The sequence below is a fragment of the Chrysemys picta genome, chromosome 1 (genome assembly GCF_011386835.1).
Source record: "Chrysemys picta bellii isolate R12L10 chromosome 1, ASM1138683v2, whole genome shotgun sequence".
NCBI lineage: Eukaryota > Metazoa > Chordata > Testudines > Emydidae > Chrysemys > Chrysemys picta.
In genome coordinates, this window is record NC_088791.1 from 332,808,306 (window position 1) to 332,835,181 (window position 26,876).

The window sequence follows — 26,876 nt, forward strand, 5'->3', positions numbered from 1 at the left end:
GAGTACGTACTTGGCACTGCTCAGCCATGCCTCCGCTGTGTATACTCACATTAGGTCAATGAAAGCTAGGATTAGTATATGTATATGAACAAGGGAATCACACCCTTAGCTTGTAGTGTAGATATAGTGTTAGACTTTTGTAAGGCTTTCACTTCATATTGCCCAACATTCTGATTAAAGAATTGGCACTATACAATATTAATAGAGCACACGTTAAATGGATTAAGAACTGGCCAACTGACAAATCTCAAAAAGTAATAGTCATTGGGGAATCATCAAAATCTTAACTTTGGTTCCCAGAAAGCTAATGGAGCAAATAAACAAGCTATCAATTTGTAAGCACCTAGAAGATAATAAGATAAGTGACAGTCAACATCAATTTGTCTAGAACAAATCATGTCAAAACAACCTAATATCCTTCTCTGACAGGCTGCCAAGCCTTCTGGATACTGGGGGTGGGGAGCAGTAGAGGTGATATATCTCGACTTTAGTAAGGCTTTTGATACTCTCTCTCATGACCGTCTCATAAACTAGGGAAATATAGCCTAGACCAGTGGTTTTCAACTTTTTTCATTTGCAAACACCTAAAAAATTTTGAATGGAGGTGTGAACCTCTTTGGAAATCTTAGACATAGTCTGCGGACCCCTAGTAGTGGTCCATGGACCATGGTTGAAAACCAATGTTCTATGGTAATGACAACCTTTCGCGGACCCCTTAGACAAGGTTCCCGGCCAATAGGAGCTGCGGAGCCCCTTGGCTGACCCTATGCATAGGAGCCGGACGGAGAACATGCTGCTGCTTCCGGGAGCCACACAAAGCCACAGCACATGCGGAGCAGGGCAAGCCCCCGGCTGGAGTGCCAGAGCATGGCAAGCCCCAGACCCCGCTCCCTGGCAGGAGCTTGAGGGCCAGAATAAAATGTCTGAAGGCAGATGTGCTCGGTACTCGCTGTGAATGGGGAAGCTCTGAGGATGGGCATACGGCTGCCTCCATCAGAAAGTATTTTAGTCTGACTTTCCTATCCTTTTTGTAGTTTTGGATTTAAAGTCCGTGCATATTTGGTACTTGTCTTGGACATGAGGTTTTCCTAGGCACTTCAGGCACCTGGAGTGTGGATCACTGTTCCCAAATGGCAGGAACTTAAGAGTACAAAAAAGTACCCCAATAAAAGGAAAGCTACTATTAAACTATCCTAACACTAAAACTATTAGCTGTTAATCACGTACCAACTATATACACAATGCTAGAAGCAAGGGAAAGCTTGTAGTAGCATGGTGAATGCTCCAACCTCCATCACAGGCAATAAGAAGGAACTGAGGAATGTTGAGGGCAGCTCGGTCATTTCTCCCATGGTCCAGCAGTGCAAGGGCATATGCGCCACCTTGATGGGTACCATTGAAGTAAAAATCTCTGACAACTGTGCATTGGGCATACACACATCTGAAGTGGAATGGACATGTGCAGTCACCCAAAGAACCACCATCTTTTGTCTCTTATCTTAGCTTTTGACTGTAAGCTCCTTCGGGCAGGGACTGTCTTTGTGTTCTGTGTTTGTATGGCACCCAGCAAAATGGGGACCTGGTGCATGACTAGGGCTCCTAAATGCTACAGCAATATAAATAATAATAAATCTTTCTATAAATATGCTTTAGTTCAAACACATTATTGGATTAGATGCAAGAATCACTGTATGAAAGAGACTAGATTATCATAATGGTCTCTTCTGGCCATAAAGATCTATGAATCTATATAAATGTTCACTCTATTTTCTGCTTTACATCTTGGTGCAATAACATTTTGAACTGATTTAAAACAGGGAAAAGACAAAGTGCAAAATACCAGTCTTTCCTTGGTAGTTACTTAAAATACTAACTGACAGGCTAATATGCAATAGGAAAAACAGTTCAGATCTTTATCAAGATAAAGTATGTTTTCAGAACAATTACCCTGGGGAAGACAAAGAGAATAACTGAATGGTTCTTATCTGCAGCACTTGATGCTTGGTAATGGCTGGCACCGACTGTACGGGGACCATTCTCACAGTGGTGTCGCTGCCTGTCACTACCAGCTGCTTGGCTGTGGTAATGAATACTAAGAGTGTTACAAGGGGGAAAAAAATCAGGACTTTTTTTTTAAATAATAAGAGTTACATAACACCTAAATAACTGGCATATTATTTAAAAGTCCTCTATACAAATGAATCTATATAATGGTTTTATAGAGCACACACCACTATATCTAAGCTCTTACATATGCTACATCAGAACTTAAACTGTGCCTTGAATTTGCACAAATTCATGTTGGGGATTTTGCAAAGCCGCAGATACAGGACTTTGTTACCAGTAGGCTAAATTCAGTTCTTACATAACCTGGTGAAGATCCATGGGCTCCTGATTATGCTAGATCTGAATTTCACCAATCCCAAAAATGATCTAAAATTTCTCCTGTGTTAAAGAAGCTTTCAACTGGAAACCTGTGAAGCATGGTACACGATGAGAAGCACTCAGCACAGTAGCACAAACCAACACTTTCAAACTAAGGTACCTAGAATTAGGCTCCACAATCTGTTTTTAGCCACCTATGTAAAAGCAGCCTAATTTTCAAAGGTATTGCACACCTGCAACACTCCCTGGACTTCAGTGGAGTACCTCGGAAAAGTATGTTGCTTTTATTTAGTTGCCTACAAACAGGTATATAGGTTTAAATATTTTGGCTTAAATGGATGTAATTAGTCTGAGCACAAACTACCTTCTGCAAATGAAGACTGTAGCTTATTTATGCACTATCTGTACTTGTATTGACCTTGCCGTAACTGACCTGTCATTTGCTCAAGGTCATCTTTGAGTCCGTGGATATCATTTTCTAGGAGCTTGATCTGTTTGGCATGTTCTCCACTTCCCACATTTTTGTACTCTAACCAGTAATCCTTCTCAGCCTGTTTTACCAGTAGTTTATGCTCAACTTCATTTATCCTGGAGTGTAGCTCTATTAAAATAACAAAACCTGAAAGGTGAATCCTTTTTTCTATCAATTTTTTGTATCAATTTTTTTTTCAGTTAGGGAACTTTCAATGGGAGTGGAGGAGGAAATCTCATATCCTACAACTTATTACAAAATCCTGGCCCTCTACATTCTCAGGGGCCACCATTTTCCAGCTTGGTCTCACCTGGTTGGAAACAATAAGTGACCATGGCCATTTTGAAAGAGACCATTTTAAACTGAGGGCACCAGTCCTACTAAGAACAATAGGAAACGGCAGCCACTTCGAAAGAGGGCAGTGCTGGGAATTTCTGTAGTAGAACATTATTCATCAGCCTCTGAGGAAAAAGAAACTTTCAGCTGTGAAGCATAACAGCAATAAATGGCTACTAATCTTAACAAAAAATTTCTGCATGTAGTCAATGCACAACATTTCAATGAGTTTTAACTACATGGAAAATTTGAAGAGTTTGTATTATTCCATTATAACTTGAGACATAAAAGGACCAACACAGGATGCCTAATTTCTTACAGGAATCATTTAAAATTAATTATAACTCAAACCAATAAACGGATTTACTGATTTATTTGTAAATTCCCAGACAATTAATTCTATACTCAAAGAGTAAGTTCTGTAATTTTGGGGAGGAAAAGCTGTATTCTTTCTATGTAACCAATAGGTTGAATCTCTGTGTCACTTGGTGACTGGCCCTTAAGTGAAGATGAGGGGCCCAGTCCCAGCAGTAACACACTTCACTCACTTTCCCACGTGGAGAAAATGAGCAAAGTCACATGAGAGGCAGGTCATGAGGCTAAATCAAGCTTTCTGAAGTGGAGATAAGGCAGAGGATTGTGGAGAGCCAGTGCTGGGAATTGATGCTTGTTGGAGACCGGGAAGAGACCCAAACGAACCCCCCAAAGGAGGGTCTGAGGCCCCATGCAGGAGGGGAGGGAGGCGGGCAGACGCGCGGGGTGAGGAGGCAAATGGGGAGGCGAGTGATGGGGGGAGGGCGAGGAAGAGCCCCCCTATCAGAACCTCCCCTTCCCCGCAGCCCCTCCTGCCCACTGGCGGGCTCCACCAATCAGCGTTTCCCCTCCCCCTTCCAGCATCTACCACCTGCCACAGATCAGCTGTTTCGCAGCGTCAGGAGGCGCTGGTAGGGGGAAGAGAGAGGAGCGAGGGTGCAGCGTGCTTGCGGGAGGGGGCGGAACTGGGCAGGGAAGAGGCGGGGCAGGGGGGCAGAGCCTTGGGGGAAGGGGTGGAACTTGGCAGTGAAGAGGCAGGGTGGAAAGAGGCAAGGAAGAGGCGGGGCGGGAAGAGGCGGGACAGGGCCTTGGGGGAAGTGGTGGAATAGGGGCAGAGCTGTGGCGAGCACTCCCCAGCAGATTAGAAACTCAGCACCTATGTCCGGGCCCTGCTCCCCCATAGGGATGGCCCTGGTCTGAGGGAAGAGACTGAGCAGAGCCAGGGAAGGTGGAAAGCTGATTCCAGAGGGCAAGCTGAAGAGTTCTGAAATCAGATGAAAAGACAAAGCCCTCAGGAAGGAGGGAGCTGTGCCCAGTTTGAGACTGAGGGTGAAAGGCCGTGTCATGTTTTTTCAATGTGGATACCCTTCAGGGAATTTTTCTTTACTGACTTTGCTAGCCAAAACACTGTAGCAATCAAACCAGGCTGGAAGGTTGGGAGATGCAACTTGAGTGAGGGGAAACTGAGGAAAATGCTAGCCTGACACCAGACTGGGGTTAGGTGGTTCTGCTTTAGTACAAAATTCAACTCAATCCTAACTATGGAAAACTGCAAACAGCACTTCCATAACTAACTTACTACTCACCTTTCAGAAGCAGTTCTTGGTCCTTAACATACTGCCATTTCTCCCTCATTGCTGCCTCTACATCATCCCTGGTTACAACCTCCTTTTGCTCTAGTTCTTTGTCCTGTATTTTCAAGTTGCTTAGCAGACTGCGGATGTGTCCCAGCTGTTCTTCCTTCAGATAGTCGTTCTACGAGAGGAACAAGAATAAGATACATAATAAAAGGGGTTTAAAATCTCTTCCTGAGTAACAAATTGAAATATCACTTGGATCTGTGACAACATGGTCCCTTGCAAAAAGTAGAGTTGAAGGTGTTTTGTAAGTCCCAGAAGTTTCTAACTAAGCACAAGCATGTTACCACCAGGAAAAGGGAAACAAATGACTGTTAGTCTGCTCAATATTCCCATTGCTGAGAATATAGGCTGCATGTTGCGTTTTAACAATAATACTTATTACTGACTTATTTGCTTAGATTCAGCAGAATTCTGGGCACCATACAAACATTCCTTATAACAACATACCACATAAGTTCTATCACCTTTGTTTTACACATGATGAACTAAGACAGTGAAAGGTTAAATGACTTGCTTACAGCCACAGAAGAAAATTAGCATCACAGGCAATATTAGAACTCCGGGGTTTTCTGGTTCCCGTGTCTATACTCAGATCACTACACCATGTCTCTCTATCATGTCGCCCAAATTCTAGTTGGAAACAGTCTACAGCTACCAATTTAGTGAGTTTGCTCCCAATGCCACACCATGAGAGATCCAAGTACTATACAAGCCAAATACATAACAATGGGGTAAAATACACAGCCAATAAAATACACAGCCAGAAAGCATCAGAGACACTCTGCTTCTCAAAGGATCAATGCCCAACTGACCAGAGAAATGGGGTGGAAAAAAGAGGGAGCCCAAAGAGCTGTCAAAAGTAGGCTAACTGAAACAAATGGTACTACAGCATACTCTAAAATATCCTCCAAGAAGTAAAAAGAGTCCCATGAGAGACTCTGAGTTGGCTGCTAACTAGGGGGAAAAAAATCACAAGAGACTACAGCTGTTGGTGGAGAGCAGAGCCAAATTAGCTGCTCCCAGTGATGTCAGCAGTCCACAGCTGGAAGAGAATAGATGCTGCAGGAATTTGGGAAACACCAGCCACATGCAGCTACAGCTCTCCTAAGAGGAGACTTAAAATCAGTGGCCTAATCACACTCTATCACTTAGTAAAGCGCTACAAACACAGGGCAAGGGGAGCATAGGGACCTTATTGTCCACTTCACCTTCTGGAAGAAGCCTAGTCTGCAAAACTGTTTGATTGCCAAGGTCCAACTCTTTCATTTCCTTGAGAGAGACAGTCTTTCTTGATCAACACATTATATATATTTCTGGAGTTCAAAGTTCACTGTGCTCTGGTATCAACCTAATTGGGCCTTGTACTAAATTTCTCTTTGAAGTGTGAACAGTGACCATGTAAAATTAGTACCCTGGGGTTCCATGTTTCTTTGTTTCTAAAGTGACTCAATGTGGTTAATTTACACGTAAGTTATTTCTCTATCTGGCAACGCTGCAAACTCAGCCTGGAGAGTTGAGCTGAGCTCTTTTCCTCATTTTTCACTATATTTGAGGTTCTGAAGGCCACACTAGTCCCTCATTTTCACTTGTGCAACTCCACTACATCAGAAGTGATTATAAAAATGGCACCTTCTTATTCAACAGATCTGTATTCAGAGTCATTATCTGCTCACTTAAATGACAGAAATAAGATCATACTGATTTTTATTCCTCTTAACCCTGCACAGCCAGCATGGGTAATAGAGAGGGAGTTGGATTCTATTTCTTCTTGTGCAACAGCCACAGAATTGTTTACTAAGTTCCAAATCATTATACCCTGCAACCCATTTTTACAGTTATTTTTAGAGCAGAACTGCACTTTGTTACATATAATTTAGAATGACAAAATTATATCTCCTTAAGCATATAAAGTGATTCACTAACCTTGTTTTCAAAACAGGCTTTGCAAAATATTAATTGTTACCAATACTGTAGTTACAATAAGTGTATTTAGTTTACAATGACAAATGATTTAGCTTTACTAGCTAAAATACACTAGGGAGCATGAGATGGGAGAGAGATGCATGTTTACTTACTCTTTCATGATATTTTTTGTTCTTTTCTTTCAGTTGCTTTAGTTCAAATAGAAGCTGATCAATTGCCTCTTCTTTTATCTGAATTCTGAGAAGAAAGAAGCATGTATGAAGAGTCATAACACAGCTACAGAAGAGAGAGGGAGCGAGTAGTTATTTTAAAGTAAGTTAGATACAAATACTAGTTAGTGCTTTTTGCCTGTAGATCTTAAATTGCTTTGCTAAGGTGGGTAAGCATGGTTATCCCCATATTACTGGAACACAGAGCAGTTAAGTGACTTCCTCAGCATCACACAGTGAGCAAATGACATAGTCAAGAGTAGGACCCGGGTCTCTTGAGTCTGTCAGCTTCCCTATTCCCAGGATCATGCTGTCTCCCTAATAGGCCAATGCCTCTTCAATGCAGAATTTTGAGTGAGAGGTGGGAAACTCCATGGGTGTCCTGTCAAGGGTTGGAGTTTGCTCCCTGCAGAAACAGCTGGGGATTCGGCTTCCTGAACACCTTACAAACTATGCATTCCCTGCTGGCGGGCTGCACTGAAACACGCAAACATATGCTTGTGCATATACACACACAACTTGTAACTGCAAAAGAGGGAATTATTTAATGGTTTGGCCTGCAGTAACTTTCTGTGCAGATATTTGATCAGACCAGACGTGATCATGCAGAAAGGCTGTTACCCCAACTGTGTGGAAGGCTTCCTTGCTGTTTGGGGGACAGGAGGCTCTGGAGAGTACACAGCAAGCTTGCTGTTCTCACCAGCTCTGTCACAATTTGCACAGCAGAGGTTAGCATGTGGCCACTGATTGCTAGATAAAAAAATAGTGACCTATCTTTCTGTAACTGTGGTTCTTCAAGATATGTTGCACATGTCCATTCCACGGTAGGTGTGCACATGCCCCAGGCACAGTTGTCAGAGATTTTTTTCCCCTCAGCAATACTAGTCAGGGTGGCTTGAGCTCCCGCTAGTGCCACACACCCCGGCATGCTGGTATAGGTGGGCAGGGCTGTCCTAAACCCCGAGTTTCTTCAGACCAGATAGACTCTGAAGGAGAGGAAAGGCAGGTGGGCTGTGGAATGGACATGTGCAACACATTTCAGAGAACAACAGTTACAGAAAGGTAGGTAACACTTTTTCTTCTTTGAGTGATTGCACATGTCCATTCCACTGTAGGCGACTCACAAGCAAACTCGCATGGAGGTCGGCCGGGAGTCTAACTGAACAGTGATTATAAGACAATCTGTCTGAAACTGGGACTCTCTGGTCTGATGGGAAATGGCATAGGAGTGTGGACTGATGACCAAGTCGCTACTTTACAAATGCCTACAATCGACAATTGTGCCAGGAAAGCCACCGAAGTTGCCTGTGCTCAAGTAAAATGCACCAATACTCTGGTGGGGTTTATTAGCCAGTTGGTAACAAACAAATGCAAGAAAAGATCTAGGATGAGATTCTCTGCATGGAAACTGGTAGGCCCTTAACTCTGTCTGCAATCACAATGAACTGCGTGGAGGATCTAAAGAACAGTACCCTAGGTAGAAAACTAAAGCCCTTCTCACATGCAATGAATGAAGTTTTTCCTCATCTCTGTGCCCATGGGGTTTTGGAAGAAGGTCAGCAGATAGACTGCCTGGTTAACATGAAAATTAGAGACTACTTTCGGGGGAATTTTGGATGAGGGGAGAGATGTGCTCTGAAACCAGGGCTCTCAACTCGTCCAGCCTTCTGGCAGAGATAACTGCCACAAGAAATACTATCTTTATAGAGAGGTGAAGGAGAAAGCAAGTTGCAAGGAACTCAAAGGCTGGTCCCATCAACTTTGCTAGGACTAAGTTCAGATCCCAAAGACTGATCTTGTATGTGGGAGTACAATCTGACTAAGCTTGTTAGGAACTGGGTGACCATGTGGTTGCAGGAAAGATATCTACTATCCACTGAGACATGGAAGGCCGAAATAGCTGCCAGATGCACTCTTCTCATAGGAATAGCTGGTGCCAGGGTTCGAGCCTCTGAGTCTGCGCTATCCAAACGGTCCTGAAGATCGGTCCTGGAGACCAGACCTGGAAATCAGCTTCCCTCGTCAGCCATTATTGCAAACTCTGTCTACAGTCCTCTGTTAACTTGTTTTTAAATTTTATAACGTTCTCCCTGAGGGTCAAGTCATAGCAACTCAGGAGTGCCTGTTGGTTTACAATCCTAAGTCACAGACTTTCTGAGGAATAAAGTTTCTGACCAAACAAATACAGTCTCTGAGTCTTTGCCTTTCAGTGTGGAAGCTTGTTGTGCTGTTTTTCCGGCTCATTGGCAGGGGTGGCAGGATGAGAGTGAAAATATTCAAAGGCTTTAGAGGAGACAAAACATGTCCTCTCAGCTCATTTTGCTTTGGGGTGCAAGGAGGAGAGTGTCTACCAAAGAACCCTGACTGGCTCCAGGGTGGCTTCATTAATTGGTAAAGCCACCCTGGCCAGATAGTTGACACCAAAATGTTCACCAACTTGTGAGGGCTTTCATTCACCTCTTCTGCCTGAATGTTAAGTACAGAGGCCACTCTTTTTAAAAGATCTTGATGAGCCCTGGCAGTGGTGAGACACTTGACTGCTCAATAGCTTCGTCTGGTGATGAGGACGAGGAAGCAATAGGCATCTGAGGTGGTGATTGGTCTACGACTTGCGGTGGAGAAGCTGCCCAAGTGATTTCTGGCTGCTTGGTACCAGTCTCAGTACCACTTCCTGGAGAATGGTGCACTCAATGCGGATATCTTCGGTGCATGATAACGAGAGATTAAGCAGGTCCCTTGCAGCTGCATATGCCTCCGGCATGGTTGGGAGTGGCACTATTTGATGGTTCCACAAAAGTCTTCAGGGGCTGGCCTCGGCAGACCTGGCAGAGGCTCGGGAGGCGGCAGTCCCCTTTTGGGAGATGACAAGTGTTCCTGGAACAGCCACTTCCCTGAATGCTCTGTAGAGTCTCCGCCTCTGTCTGACTTCAGTACCAACATAGTCAAGAGAGATACCAAACCTGAGGAAGGCCCAAGTCTCTTCGGTACTGGCAATGGGAATGAGGAGCCACAGACATCTCTTGTTGAGTGCTCCATAGTGAAGCTGATGAACTTGGGGTGCTTTCCCTGCGTGACGATTCTGGTGGGGGGCAAAATGCTGCCTCCATGAGCAAGCATTTGAGTCTTATTCCTCTATCTTTTTGGAGCAGGGCTTGAATCCTTTGCAGATGTGACCTCTGTCATTAATGTGGGATTCTCCCAGATATTTCAAGCAGGGTGGAGTGGGTTGCTGACCGGCATGGGTTTAACACAGGTCTGGCAGAACTTAAACCCTGGCAAACAAGGCATCGTTCCGGTACCAATCCCAGTACAAATGATAAAAAGTGGTCAAAAAAGACTTAGAATGCAAACCTAGCACTAAAGAACGTAGTAGTAGTTTACCACAGACAGGATCTATACAGAAAGAAATGAGGGAAGCACTTGACTTAACAAGTCTGGAATTGCTCCAACAACTGCCACTGGTGGTAAGACAGAACTGAGGGGGTTCAGGGCCTCACCGTCTTATACCGTATGCAGGGGTGCATGGTGAACTGTTCACAGGGTGCACACAAGCCTACAGTGGAATGAAATGTGCAATCACTGAAAGAAGAACTTCCCAAACCTTGATGAGCTGCTTCCATGAGTCTCCCTGTGGCACTGGCCTACGAAACTGCATTTCCTATTTTACAATTTTATTTCTACAGGAAAGAAAGGGGAGGGATTAGGAGTATAAATAAACCATACTGACTGCAGGTCTAACAGCAAAGCACCTTGGTATGCTGATGTATAACATTCTGTTGTATTGACTGTGCCGATATAGGATTGTACCATAGTAGTCCAGTTATCTAGTTTATCATGCAAACACTGGGACACATTTTCAAGGGCTGTTTCCATAGCTGGGGCCAGATTTTCAAAAATGCTTTATGCCCAGCAGCTCCCACTGTGATGCTTCTGGCTGGCTTTTCAAGAGAGCGCCGCGTGCAACATTCTGAACTCTGAAAATCTGGCCACTTGCTCTGGTGCCTAAATGGGAGCAGAACTTTTCTGAAAATCTGGCCCAGTGAGCCTAATGCAGTATTTCTTGCTCATCTACACTTCTGTTAGCTTCCAGGGCAGCACTGAGTAAGTAAGAAATGCAGGCTCAGACCTGATAAGTAATTTATTCTGAATTTGCTGATAAACCTAGCCCAGTGAACCAGCTCACAACATTCATGCCTCCTGTTGGATGACTTCTTTTTTTGTTTTGTTTTTTTGTTTTGGTTATCCACTGATCTCATAAAGGCAACTTTTTCCAGTGGTCCATATAGCCTATGTCTACAGTAAGAGTGCTTTACAAGTATATAGGAATACTGATATACTATACCCATAAAACACTACCGGCAAAGCTGTGCTCTTATCAGTATAGCTTATTCCACGCACCCCATGCACACAACCCTGCGTGAAACAAGCCATACCGGTAAAAGTGCAGTTTTGCCAGTATATGCTGTGTCCGTACTACTGCCTTTTTTCAGCACATCTGTGTTGGTCAGGGATCTCACCTCTTCATATTCCTGACCAATATAGCTACACCAGCAGAAATCTGTAGTGTAGACACTGCCAATTCTCTCACACTCTGAAATCTCCTAACATTAGATATATTAGGTTACTAGTTATGTCAATTTCCAAAACCATATTTAATCTATGTCATACCTCTTTCCAGAACTGTCTTACCCTGGGGCCCAATAAAGGCATGTGTAACCAATTACAATTAGATCCTCTACTGTTCCAAAAAGTATCATTCTCTTTTTTTCCCCATTCCTACTAGTGTGTATTGAGTCGAAAAGAGATTTTTTTTTCCTTAATAAGTTTGATCTGGATTTAGTCATGTAAGGCGTTGCATCATCTGCTATCAATATGCCACTCTGAGTATCTGCTCCAAGGCATTCTTCAGATCCTCTTTTTAAGGATTTTAAGAGGAAAGTATATATTGAAGACATGGAGGAGTCTTTGGCTACAGTAAAAATGTACTACAGATCAAAGAGATTATGGTTCGGCAGCATATGCCCACTGTTTACTAATTTACTATTTAAATTACATTCATTTTATCAAAATTCTTCTGGTCTATTTTGCTATTCTGAACATTGATGCTGATCTTAATTTTTTCCATCATAATGGGGGAAGGAAGCTTCAATGGGACCTCAAGACTGGCCAATCGGATGGTATTAATGTCTCTGTTTTTGTTTTTTCAGTATCAAAAATATGTAGATGTATAATGCATTTTCAGGGTTTTTTGTTACTATACGTAACTTTCTTACCCTGAAAGTGCTGTCTATTAAAATGTCAGATTCAAAACGCTAGTGAACATGCTTGATTAACAATCTCTTTGGTACTGTTTTTCTGGAATAATGTATATTGCATGCAATATTTTATAATACGTAGAGAGCAGTATTAAACCACACTAAAATCCACCACCAAAATGGTCTGGTAACTCACCTGTGGCACATCACCAGGCCCCACTAGTTCACAAGTGAGTTGCTACTATCATTGAATTAGGAAATTCTATTAATGATGCAAAGAATAGCAAAAATCTATGAACAGCAACACTAGGAAATTTCAACCCAAGGGAGAAAAAGCAGATGTGGAAGTTTTTTAAAACTTGACAAATTAATCCTCAAGAAACACCTGAGAGGTAGGTTCATACGTATCATTATGCTCATTTGTACAAATAAGAAAACTGAGGCAGATGTTAAGGCTCTCATTTACAGAGGTACTGAGGAAAAAAATAAAATGTGCATATCTGCCACTACGGTATTAGGAGATTAAAAAATAAATTAGTGCAATTCCCATGTCAATGGAAGACTCTCCTGACAAATGAGTCATCTATTTGGATGTTGGAACTGCCAAAACTGTGAACGGACAAGAAAGCTATTGTTTTTCTCATCCTAATAACATATTTGGCTGTTTTTTAGTAGGATGATACATTGCTTTGTTTGTTGATTTATTGGGCCATATTCATCCCTATCTTAACTCAGCTGAATCTGGTCTGTTATTCTATGGGAGCTCCCACTGTGCTCCTTGCAAAATGCTAAATAAAGTTCATACAGTTCTACAGAAACCCTACACAAAGTCCTGCAAACTCTGGCAAAATACACTCTATCTGTAGGCATCTGCTATTCTGCTGTCTGGCCTTGTGTTCCTTTTCCAGACATTGAACTAGTACTTGTTATTCTTCAAATGTTGATGTGAACTGTTGAATTATCTGTAGTCCAATGATGCGTAGACAGAGCTGTTAAGGCTGCAATTTTGCCCTGGGCTCTAGTTCTACTGAGGATGCTAAATAACACTGACTACTAAGAATTATTTTGTTGCTGTTTTTGATCTTTGTTAATACTTCAAAGCAATGACGACTCATTAACTGCAAGGCAACAGTAATTCGAATCTGTCTTTGAAAAAAAATCCAGGAGGAGCACAAGAGAGAAAAGAAGGAGTCTATGATTTGGGGAAGATCATTTCTAGATTATCTATTTTAGGAGGTATATTTGTGAGATTCAACAGGATCCATCAGGGTTTTTGTTGGCACTGGAAACTTTTCAGAAAACTTTATCACTGAGCTTTAAAAGAGGAATCTCTGACCCTCATTCTGCTCTCACTCGCATCGGTTTTACACCAGCATAACTATTGATTTTACATGAAATAACTTCTGATTTACACTGCTGTAAGTGAGATCAGAATTAGGTCCTTTATATTCACTGAAGAATGTCTGTGGGCTGGATATTTATCCCATTAAGGCTGCTCTTTATTTTATGGGATTTTCCATGGGGAGCCTAAGGATGACACAGGGAGAGTGCCATTTTGAGCTCATGTGATTCCCAGCTGCCAGAACGGCCCCCGTAGGGTCTTGGGCAGTGGCACAACTTTAAGTACCCCTAAAGCTGCTCTGTTACTTCTTCGGACCAGACTGGTGCCTGGCAGCATGAGGATCTGGGGGATGTAAAGATATCTCACAGCCTCCTTTGTGCCCCACCCTGCGCTGCACCAGGGGACCAAACTGCCCGCCCTGAGAATCTGGCCTAGTGACTTCATATCCATGTGAAGTCTAGGAAATCCTAGAAATGTACAATTACCAGAACCAGATGTCAACTTCAAGATTTTTTTTTATCAAATATTTACTATTAACAGACAAAAAGCCCATTAGGTACAAGTGTATAGATATGTTGCTTAAAAAAAAACTTTGAGGAAATTCAAGCAAGCGAAATTCCTAATTTCTAACCCGAGGAAAAAAGAAAATGTTTGCCCCATTTTAAATGTTTTTTCCCATATGCACAGGTTTACAATCTGTACATTGTATCACAAAATAATATTAAAAAAATCACAATCATCACATTTCTCCGTGTTAAAACAGCAAATATTTCGACTGACTGAGGTAAGTGCTATTTTCTGTCTGTTTTACAAGTGACATATGTTTTATACAACTCAAGAATTTAAATGTATGAAACATACTGAAAGGCCAGCAGAGCTTCTGGGAAAGATGATCTAGCTTCTTTAAACTGCCCAACCGGATTTTCTTTTTTCTTCTTCTTTCCCATGTTTTATGCTGCATGTGTACTGGAATTTAGAACATATCTAAGAAAAACAAACAATGGAAATTAGTGATCTATATAACTTCACAGTCTTACCTGGCTGTGGCACCTGCAACAAACAGCTCTCAAAAAGTGGATGTTTTATCAGCAAAAATAGAAATAGTGAAATAATATTAAATCACAGGCTAAAACAAATCACTTTTCCAAAAATCTTTTCAATTTCAGATAGGTTATTTTTTCAAAAACCTAATATTAAAAAGTTACTTGGGGAGATAAAAATAATAGTTTAGAAAACAAATTTCCTTACCTATGTTTACAAACAGCAGCGTGGTCTGAAGTAAACTGGTGAAATTCAATAAGGACAAATGCAAAGTACTCCACTTAGGAAGGAACAATCAATTGCACACATACAAGAAGGGAATTGACTGCCTAGGAAGGTGTACTGCAGAAAGGGATCTGGGGATTATAGTGGATCACAAGCTAAATATGAGACAACAGTGTAACAATGCTGCAAAAAAACAGTTTTAAAATACATTACAAGGAGGAGGGTGAAAAATTGTTCTTGTTAGCCTCTGAGGACAGGACAAGAAGCAATGGGCTTAAATTGCAGCAAGGGAGACTTAGCCTGGACATTAGGGAAAACTTCCTGTCAGGGTAGTTAAGCACTGGAACAAATTGCCCTGGGAGGTTGTGGAATCTCCATGATTGGAAGTTTTTAAGAACAGGTTAGACAAACATCTGTCAGGAATGGTCTAGTTATTATGTAGCCCTGTCTTGAGTGCAGGGAACTGAACTAGATGACTTCTCGAGATCTCTTCCAGTCCTACACTTCTATGATTCTGTGATTGTGTGATTAAATATCTAATATACTTTTTATTGTTTATGCTTCCACACAGACATACTTTTTACATTTATTTCAACTTGGACAACAAAAATGAGCCCATTTCACCTTATTTTTCTATTCGGTTTCACTGTCAGAATCTCACATTCTAGTCCAATATTTTAGGATTTGAGTTTCAAACACTCCAAAAAAAATGTGTTGTTTGAAAATGTTGACTGGAAATTTTAAACAATAATTATATCAAAATATTTCTATTGATTTTAGGTTTTGAAAAAGTTTAAATTTAGGACCTCAGTTCAGTCATAGAATCATGGGAAAGTAGGGCTCAAAGGAACCTCAAGAGGTTATTTAGTCAATCCATACAGAAGGGCTTACAAAACTGGGCCCACTGTCCCATTGCTAAATAAGGGCCAAATCCTGCAAATATATACTACTAGTGGTGCTTTGTAACATGAGTGGTTGCATTGACTTCAGCAGGACAAATTATGGCAGTAAGCACTAGACCCAATTGTAAATGCTTCCAGGATCAGGCCCTTCAAGCTAGTGGGGAGCTATGGCCGCCAATTCAGGAAAATTCATAAGCTCGGGAAGGCACTTAAGCACATGCTTATGTTCTAGTGACATGAACTCAATGCTGTCCTGAACTGGGGTCTATGTAGCAACTAGTAATTGCATTCCTTAGGATTGGAATTATTTCATTCTCACAGATCCAGCCACCAGCAGTTGTTTCTTTTCTAGCCATTTTTCTTCTGTTTCAGGTCCATCTTTATCAGGCCAGCTCTAGCTCACTTCTTAGTATGCATCTCTCTTCCCCTTCTTTATATTCTCCCAGAACTATGAATGTTTGCTGTAGCTCTGACATGGGTTTTGATTGTCAGGGCTGGGAATAAAACTGCTTTCGGAAGGGATATGCATGTCAACAGTAATCCCTACGTGTATTGTCTTGCAATGCCAAGCTCAGGAATAAAGTGACAGTGATTCTGTTGACAGGCTGGTAGCATACATATATGAAAAACAAATCACAATGAAAGGGCATCTATAGAGTTTCTTCATTATTACATTTCAGCTGTATTTTCATTTTAATATGAAACTACCCAGCTGCTTGAGTTCCAAATGTTAATTAACACACACAAAACTTAAACAAAGGTTGCTACTAGTCCACAAAACTAATGTCATTATACACAGCAGGCTAGATTATTTCGTCTTGCAGTGGACAGAGCTCTCCCGGACCCAGAAGGGGTAGAACAGGTGGCTTAAGCATTAGGGCTTCTCTAACCCACACCAGCTCCTTACATACAGCCTTAACTCTGAGTCACAACCACCACCTCCACAATAGGACAGGCTGTTTCCTATTAAAATTAACACACATGAAAATTGTTGGGCAGCAGCACAGCATACCCGACACAAGTCCATTAAAACAAGGAAATGAACTTAAGCCACCTAACTCTAGACACTGTCTAGTCCTCCACCCATAGGACCCAAGCTTACTATTACTACAAAAACCATCTACCACAGACCATGCAACCTGCCAGTCTACATCCCAGCTTTTATAAGATTATTTTTTGCCCAACATGAGTGGCTATTGTTTGGCATAGTAGTTGGTTGCGTTGGCAGAAGGTAGATTGGTAAAGGACAAGTGCAAAAGGGCAGTTTAAAGGGAGTGATAGAAGGCTGGCAATCCTAGAGAGGCAGATTTAGGGTTGGACAAGAAAATGGGAGCTAGGAACCTATCATTTATGCCTTTGAAAAATCTTCTCCTTGAAATAACCCCCTTGATGTTTTATTCAAAGGCATCTTCACCACTCCAAGTAAGCTGCATATAGGAAACCTACTTGCCCTGAAGGACTGAGTCAATTTTGCTCGTTATGATTATGTGGTTCTAGGAAAGGGCTGATTGTTTCAAATCTGATGCTTAGACCAGGCAACCACCCGTGTCCCCCACTCCCCCCAGGTAATTATTTATCAGTGACAGCTAATTCTCATCATAAGAGTCTAGTCCTGGAAACTTCAAACTCCCAGCAGGGACACGTGACCTGGCCTGGGATCCTCACAGCCATATGCTGTGTAGACCTATCCAAAGGGGCCTAGATCAACATTTCCATGTTTATATCACAGTAGTAAATGACAGGTTTCAGAGTAACAGCTATGTTAGTCTGTATCCGCAAAAAGAACAGGAGTACTTGTGGCACCTTAGAGACTAACACATTTAAATTTGTTAGTCTCTAAGGTGCCACAAGTACTCCTGTTCTTTTTACAGTAGTAAATATTTGCATTATGGAACCATATTGTGATGTGTCTGCTGCAGCATCATAACATTTGCCATACATGAAGAAACCACCATGCCCCAGGAACCCATTTGGGTATAAGGCCCTGATCCGCAGACCTGTCCTTAATATGCCTACTGCCCCCGAGCAATTACTTGTTAAGTTCATTTTTATTGATCAAATTCAATGTTGGCCACAGGCAGAGATTTAAAAAATAAAGAGAGGGGTGGATGCTGATTTTAAGGCTGGAATTTTCCAAGGGGCTTAACTCAGTTAGGTGCTCAAATCCTACTGAAATTCAATGGGAGGTGGGTGCCTGACTCCCTTAGGCTTCTCTGAAACTTCCAGCCCAAGCACAGGGGTGCACAACATGTTTTGAAATGCAGGCAGGATCAGGTTAGGTTCTGGGCAACCTCATATCAGAATACAGAATCAAAGGGGGGGGAAAATAACCATTTGCCTTTTCCATCTGTGCATCTACTGTAGTGATTTTCCTAAGAAATAGAAAATGGTGGATCATTCTCTCCCCCTGACCCCACACCTCCTCCCTGGCTCTTCCATATTTATGGTCTCTGGGTCTTGCTCTAAATGGATTCCATGCATCCATGCTTAGTGCAGAATACAGGGATCAAGAAAGTATTTCAAGCAGCAAGTTTTTGGCAGCGCTTGTTTCTGAAGCTCAAGCCACAGCTGAGCTCGAGTGATTTATCTGTGAAATTCTTTCAGTGAGGCAAACACCACACAAGCCTCCAAGCCGGACCAAGGTGAATAACATACTGTAATAACACATTTAATAGATAATGCAAAACAAAGAAAAATACATAGACAAGAGAGAGCAGGATACATTTCTGGGGGCTGAGAATTGATTACAGATTTAAGTCAACAACAAAAAAATTTACAGAAGGATGATTTATTTATCTTCTCCCAAACTACTGTCACACCTTGTCTACACTGCCACTTTACAGCGCTGAAACTTTCTTGCTCAGGGGTGTGAAAAAATACACCCCTGAGTGATGCAAGTTTCAGCACTATAAAGTAGCATTGTGGACAGTGCACCGGTGCTGGGAGCTACTCCCCTCGTGGGGGTGGTTTTTTTACAGCACTGGTGCCGCTCTCTCCCAGCACTGGGGCTGCAACTACACAGCCACGTTCAGCGCTTTAACGTTGGTAGTGAAGACATACCCTCAGTCACAGCTCTAACACCACCACCACCATTACAATCAGTACCCCTGCTGCTGTGATCTCCCCACCGATCAGCAATACTCATTCTTCCACCACAGCCAAACTACTATTACCATCACAGTCATGACACACCCCATCACCGTGACCACCAGCATGATTACCACCCACATCCAAATTGTTTGTTAACCATCACTGCCACCATCCCTATCAACTGTGCCCCCTACTACTAACCCTACACTTCAAACACTGTCACACACAACCTGCTCCCCCAACTACTGTCAGTTACTCTCACACTCTCCTATCACATCACATGCTCTGCATCTCCCACCTGTCATACACAACTGTGCCCCCACCATAGTCCCGTACTGTCTCCACTGTTATTTCCTAAACCTCTACCATCACTGCGGACCACTTCCTGCAACCTCAGCCACTAGCAACACATACCTGCACCCCCACCCATCCTTCTTGTCACCCACCAGCATCACCACCACTATCACACCACCCACCTGCACCCCCAGCCACACGCACCAACCCACATCATCAGTGCTATCACCCATCTGAACCCATCATTGCTATCACCACACTCCCAGTCACCATCATCAACACGCAGCCATCACTGCTGTCACACACCCGCACCCTCAGCTGCCATCAACACCCACTTGCACCTCAGACACCATTTCTCTCACCCACTCATATCCCAGCCACCATAACCAACACCCACCTGCACCCCCACCATCACTGCTGTCACCCTCCTGCACCCTCAGCCACTGTCACCAACACCCACCTGCACCCCCACCATCATTGTTGTCACCATCCTGCACCCTCAGCCACTATCAGCAACACCCATCTGCACCCCCACCATCACTGCTGTCACCCTCCTGCACCCCCAGCAACTATCACCAACAACCACCTGCACCCCCACCATCACTGCTGTCACCCTTCTGCACCCCCAGCCACTATCACCAACAACCACCTGCACCCCCACCATCACTGCTGTCACCCTCCTGCACCCCCAGCAACTATCACCAACACCCACCTGCACCCCCACCATCACTGCTGTCACCCTTCTGCACCCCCAGCAACTATCACCAACACCCACCTGCACCCCCACCATCACTGCTGTCACCCTTCTGCACCCCCAGCCACTATCACCAACAACCACCTGCACCCCCACCATCACTGCTGTCACCCTCCTGCACCCCCAGCAACTATCACCAACAACCACCTGCACCCCCACCATCACTGCTGTCACCCTTCTGCACCCCCAGCCACTATCACCAACACCCACCTGCACCCCCACCATCACTGCTGTCACCCTCCTGCACCCCCAGCCACTATCACCAACACCCACCTGCACCCCCACCATCACTGCTGTCACCCTCCTGCACCCCCAGCCACTATCGCCACTACCACCCTGGCGCTTCCCGATCCTCCGACTCCCGCCCCCTCCCTACAGATCCCCCTCCCCAGCTGCCGCGGGCCCAGGCGGGCGGCGGGGCTGTTACCAGGGCCTGGCCGGCTGTGGCGCCCCCACTTCCCGCGCTCCGCGTCCGGCCTCGCTCGGGCTCCTCAGCCCAAACTTCCTCCCGTAACTCCGGCAACCTCAGCCCCCTCCCCGCCCTTCGCGGCGGCGCTGCTGTGGTGTCCGCGTTCAAGCAGCGCCCCCTGGTGGGCCCGTGTGGGAGTTGCAGCTTCCAGCGCAAAGCGGGGGGACAATCCCCTCCGCATTCGAGTAGCCGGGCCCTAGGGAGCTCTGCAGCACCCCGGCCACCCACACACACTCTTTGTATGGAGGACAATGGCATCTGTAGGGGTCTACCTTGCTGTGCATGGAGCATGCATCTCTCCAAATCCCTACCTCAGTACCTGCTCCACGGGAAGGGCCCTCTGTACCCATCAAGGAGGCAGCAGGGTTGGGGCCAAAAAGGAGCACCTGCCAAAATTGCTTTCAGACTCTTCTGTGATTTGCTGAAGGTCAGCAACAGAAAGGGCTGCAGACACCTCTCAGGAAGGAAGAATTGTCCCCTGGGTGGCAATCTCTTGGCCAAGTTCAAAGCCGAGATTCTCAAGAGGAATTGGTGAGGGTGAGGGAAGACCCAACCCAACTCTTGTGCCAGTACTGCAGCATTGGAACTTTTTATTATTTGTATTGTTGTCGTGCCTAGTAGCCCCAGGGCACAAAGCAGGGTCCCACTGTCGTTACTGCTGTACAAACACAGAACAAAAAGACAGTCCCTGCCCCAAAGAGCTTCTATTCTGTGTTTGTACACTGCTTAGCACAATGGGGGGCTGTTCTCAGCTGGCCCCTAGCCACTACTGTAACACACATGATTAATAATATAATACATATGAGATGAAACACAAAATGGACAAATGGTAAAGTCGAATGGCAAATATTTAGACACGTAAAGGCCTTGTTTATAACGAGAGAATTATACTTCTATACCTTCTATCTACATAGATGATAGATGCTGGTAGCACCTTTCAGATCAAATGATCCCAAAGTGCTTTACAAACTCTCTTTGGATTCACACTAACAAATTAATAGATTACGAAGTCAGAAGGGCTTTGTTACCATGTAGTCTGCCCTCCTGTATAACACAGGCCGTAGGGCTGTGCTGAATTAATTCCTGTTTGAACTAGAGCAAATCTATGAGAAAAACATCCAGTCATGATAGAAAATCCACCACACCACAACCCTTGTATGCAGCGTACTTGTAGCTGTGTTGGTCTCAGGATATTATTAGAGAGGAGGAGGATGAGGTAATATATTTTTTTGGACCAACCTTTGTTGGTGAGGGAGACAAGCTTTTGAGCCAAAAAAAGCTCTTCTTCAGTTCTGGGGAAAGAACTCCCAACATCACAGCAAAATACCAGGTGGAACAGATTGTTTAGCATAAGTCATTGGCACATATTGTAAGAGACCATTCAAGATAGAGTGGCCCGTTAACACTTCTACAGTCATAGAACAAATATGTTCCCAGGCTCATCTTTTGAAAGTGTTGTGCAGGTTTCCTTTGTGCATGTCTACACTACAAAATTGTATTAACCTAAGTTACATTGCCATATAGACGCTTGAGTAATTAAATCGCTTTTGCATGTGCACTCTATGCTTCTTGTGTCGGCGGTACACTGTCAGTACACTGTCAGTTTGGGGCATTGTGGGACAGCTTCTCAAAGTCAGTAACATTTGATGTGAGGAATGTGGTGTCTACACTGACACTGTGTTGACCTAACTACATCAACATTGATTCTATGCCTCATGTGAAGATGGAGTTATTAAGTCGGTGTAGTGGGGCAGTTATGTCAGCATGTGCGAAATTTTAGTGGAGACATTTACACAGTTAGGTCAACGGAAATTGCCTTGCGTCAGCATAACTGTAGTATAGATCAGGCCCTAAGGATGAGGACTGAAAGATCACATATAGAGTGATCATTTTGTGAAAAGTGTTTACACACACAGGTGATGGGGTGTTTTTGTCTACAAACTCATTCCTCATGAACCCACCACACAGGGACATGCTTCCCAAGATACACAAGCAAGGGAACCCAGGCAGACCCATCATATCTGGCCACAGCACTCTTACTGAAGGAATATGGGGACTCATAGAAACCATCCTCAAACCACTCACCACACAAAGGGCCAGCTTCCTCCAGGACACAAATGACTTCCTCCACAAACTCCACGATACTAACAACTTCCCTCAGAACACCATCCTCGCCACCATGGATGTCACTTCCCTAGACACCAACATCCTTCACAATGACGGCATAGCTGCCTGCCTCAAATATTTACAAGTCAATGGACAACTCTCAGATATCCACCCTAAACACATTGCCAAACTCATCCATTTCATCCTCACCCATAACAATTTACGTTCAACAACAAACACTTTGTCCAAACCATGGGAACAGCCATAAGTACTAGGATGGCTCCCCAAAATGCCAACCTCTTCATGGGCCACCTTGAAGAAGAATTTCTGAACAAATGGCGTGTTGTGTGTGGGGGTGGAGGGAGTTTTGATCGTATCAAAATCAATCACGTACCTGAGATACATCAATGATTTTTTCATCCTCTGGACAGACAGCTTAAACTTCCTCATAGAGTTCCACCACAACTTCAATAACCACCACCCCTCCATTAAACTCTCTCTGGAACACTCCCACACCAGCCTGAACTTCCTAGACACCACAATCAGCTTCAATAATGGAACCTTACAGACAGCCATATACAAGAAACGCATGGCTCACCACACCTACCTTCACAGATCCAGTAACCACCCTAAACACATCAAGAAATCTGTTATCGGCAGCCAGGCACTCAGATACCACAGAATATGCTCTAAGGAGAAAGTCCAGGATATAAACCTTAAACACACTCAAAACCACCTTCACTAAACAAAGACAGTCCACCAGAGAAGTAGATCACATAATGAAATGAGCCACCAAAATAACCCAACAGAACCTGCTTCAATACAGAAATAAAACCTCCTTCAACCACACACCCCTAGTTGTCATCTCCCAGCCCACATTGGGACCCATATAGGGTATCATCAAACAACTACAACCCAAACTTGATGGGGACCCCATTCTGAAATAAATCTTTCCCAACCCCCCATTTCTGGCCTTCAAACAACCCCCCAACCTCATAATCAGAAGCAAGCTTCTCACTGACCAGGACACACAAACTCAAAGTGGCATCAGACCCTGCCAGAATAACAGATGCAAAACTTGCAGACATCTCTCCACTGCTACAACGATCAACACCTCCCACAACACATCTTTCAAGATCCATTGATCCTACACATACCTATCACAACATGTGGTGTACCTCATCCAGTGCACTAAATGCCCCAATAACAATTGTGTGGGTGAAACCAGACAATCACTATGCTATTGAATGAACTCACACAGGAAAATGACAAAAGACAAAAATACCTCTATCATTGTGAACACTTTTCACAAAGTGCTGCTGGACCTCCTGGCTTGAAGGGGTTTCCATTATATACAGGGTTTACAGTGTGGTTCGAAGGCTGTCAGCACCCCCACTATAAAAATTGTTTCAGCACCCCTGAAAGCAATCACTCTATATCTGACCTTTCATTCCTCATCCTCAAATGAAACCTGCACAACACTTTCAAAAGGTGAGCCTAGGAACTTAAATTAATTACTCTGCTAGGCTAAACAGAGACACTGGATTTATGGTTTATTACAAAAATCTGTAACCCTCCTCTTTTTGTCCTATGACTTTAGAGGTGTTAACAGGTCACTCTACCTTGAATGTTCCCTTACAAAATATGCGCTAATTACTTATGCTAAACAATCTGTTCTACCTTGCATTTTGCTGTGACACTGGGAGTTCTTTTACCAGACATGAAGAAGAGCTCTGTGTGGCTTGAAAGATTGTCTCCCTCACCACCAGAAGTTGGTCCAATAAAAGATATTACCTCACCCACCTTTTCTCACCATAGCCCTTGATACGTTGTTCCAAGGGTTAATTATCCTCACTTTTATAAACTTACCCTTATTTCCTGTTTGTATTTGTCTAGCTTCAACTTCCAGCCATTGGAAGTTACTATTCTCTGCTAGACTGAAGAGCCCATTATTAAATATTTGTTCCCCATGTATATACGTGTAGACTGTAATTAAGTCACCCCTTAACCTTCTCTTCATTAAGATAATTAGATTGAACTCCTTGAGTCTATCACTATAAGGCATATTTTCAATTCTTTAGTCATTCTTGTGGCTCTTCTCTGAACCCTTTCCAATTGATCAACATCCTTCTTGAATTGTGGGCACCAGAACTGGACACAATATTCCAGCAGGGCTTGTACCAGTGCCAAATACAGAGGTAATATAATGTCTCTGCTCCTACTTAATATCCCCTTGTTTACATATCCAAAGATCCCATTAACCCTTCTGGCCATAGCATCACACTGGGATCTCGTGTTCAGTTGATTATCCACCACAACCCCCAAATCTTTTTTGGAGTTGCTGCCTTCCTGGATACAGTCCTCCATTTTGTAAGTATGGCCTACATTCTTTGTTCCTAGATATATAACTTTCCATTTGGCAATATTAGAACACATATTGGTTGCTTGCACCCATTTTACCAAGCGATCCAAATTATTCTGTATCAGTGACCTGTCCTCTTCATTATTTACCACTCTCCCATTCTTTGTGTCATCTGCAAACTTCATCACTGATTATATGCTCTTTTCCAGCTCATTGATGAAAATGTTAAATAGCCGAGGGCCAATAATATCCCTGTGAGATCCCACTAGAAACACACCCATTTGATTCTGATTCTGATTTACAATTACATTTTGAGGCCTATTATTTAACCAGTTCTTAATCCATATCATGAATTTTATATCATTTTAGTTTCTTAATCAAAATGTCATGAGGTACCAAATCAAACACCTTACAGAAGTCTAAGTATCAACACTATTATCTTTATCAACCAAACTTGTAATCTTATAAAAAAAAGATATTATGTTAGTTTCACAGGATCTATCTATAAGCCCATGTTGATTGGCATTCATTATATAGCCTCCTTTAGTTCTTTATTAATCAAATCATGTACCAACCATGAATTTTTTTTGTCTGGGATCAATGACAGTATGACAGGCCTATAATTACCCAGATCATTCTGTTTGCCTTTTTAAAATATAGGTACAACATTAGCTTTCTTCCAGTCCTCTGGAACTTGCCCCATGTTCCAAGAGTTATTGAAAATCAACATTAACAGTCCAGCAAGCTCATCACCATTTCTTTTAAAACTCTTGGATGCAAGTTACCTAGACTTGTTGATTTTAAAATGTCTAACTTGAGTAACTCCTGTTTAATAGCCTCCTGAGATACTAGTGTAATGGAAAGTGTTTTATCATCATACGATATGAGTACATCATCTAATTTTTTCCAAATACAGAACAGAAATATTTATTGAACACTTCTGCCTTTTTTCAATTATTTTTGACAATTCTACCATTTCTACCTAGTAACGGAGCAATACCATTGTTAAAATTCTTTTTGTTCCTAATATACTTTTTAAAATGGTTTCACTCGCCTCTGAAATGCAAGTGCTTCTGGCATGAAGCGCAGGAGCAAAACTCCCCAACAATTTAGGACAGGAAGTAGAGAAGAATGCCACATAAGCAAGTGAGACTCCAGAGGAGATTTAGGTGGGTCAAATGTAGTCATCCAAATTACAATGGGACCTGGAGAGCAGACCACTACTCTTGCGCAAAGTGCTCTAGTATTTTTAATGACCACAAGAGATCAGAACCTCTGTTTCACATCCCTTCTGAAAAACGGCACAGAGCCCCCTCACAGCATGTGGGGCACAGGGTCATTTCCTATATCTCCAGCACCATTGTCTGCAGCAGCTAAGTTTTCGTTGGTGGTCTCACTTCCAAGTTCTGGCCTGGCCTGATTCTAGATCAGGGGTCGGCAACGTTCGGCACGCGGCTCGCCAGGGTAAGCACCCTAGTGGGCCGGGCCAGTTTATTTACCTGCTGACGCAGCAGATTCGGCTGATCGCGGCCCCCACTGGTCGCGGTTCGCCGTCCCGGGCCAATGGGAGCGGCGGGAAGTCGTGGCCAGCACATCCCTCGGCCCGCGCCGCTTCCTGCCGCCCCCATTGGCCCAGGACGGCGAACCACGGCAAGTGGGGGCCGCGATCGGCCAAACCTGCCACGTCAGCAGGTAAATAAACTGGCCCGGCTCGCTAGGGTGCTTACCCTGGCGAGCCGCATGCCGAACATTGCCGACCCCTGTTCTAGATACTATACTGAAGGGCCTGCTACAAAGGCCTATGTGGCTAACTTAGATAATATAGTATAATTGCAAGCTTGATTACTTGAAAAGCAGCCATAAGAAGCCAGTGAAAACATTTACTATGATGTAGAAATTTGCTCTATTGCTTAATTTAAAAAAATTAAAATTGCATAATCCATGGGATGGATTTGGCTCCTTTTCTCCCCGTTTGAATGTTTGCTTGCTATTTATTTAAGCTGCCCATTCATTTAAAAATCTGCATTGCATCTTGGCT

At 43.4% G+C, this 26,876-nt stretch overlaps 1 protein-coding gene across 7 annotated transcripts in view; it reads right to left on the reverse strand.

The window, feature by feature from the left end:
- The window catches only part of CCDC83 (coiled-coil domain containing 83), a 32,820-nt gene extending 12,363 nt beyond the window's left edge, over positions 1–20,457 (reverse strand). For 2 of the 7 annotated variants that reach the window (XM_008170856.4, XM_005287581.4), the window contains exons 1-5: positions 20,329–20,457; positions 14,457–14,579; positions 6,942–7,026; positions 4,813–4,981; positions 2,819–2,986 (exon numbers count right to left, since the gene is read on the reverse strand). In XM_008170856.4, coding sequence (XP_008169078.2) covers positions 2,819–2,986; positions 4,813–4,981; positions 6,942–7,026; positions 14,457–14,542 — 508 coding nt within the window. In that variant the 5' untranslated portion in view covers positions 14,543–14,579; positions 20,329–20,457. Of the gene's footprint in view, positions 1–2,818; positions 2,987–4,812; positions 4,982–6,941; positions 7,027–14,456; positions 14,580–14,843; positions 14,959–20,328 lie in introns of those variants that run through there. The other 5 variants (XM_042855985.2, XM_008170858.4, XM_042855984.2 and 2 more) reach the window with 4 other exon arrangements.
- Positions 20,458–26,876: the final 6,419 nt, after the last annotated feature.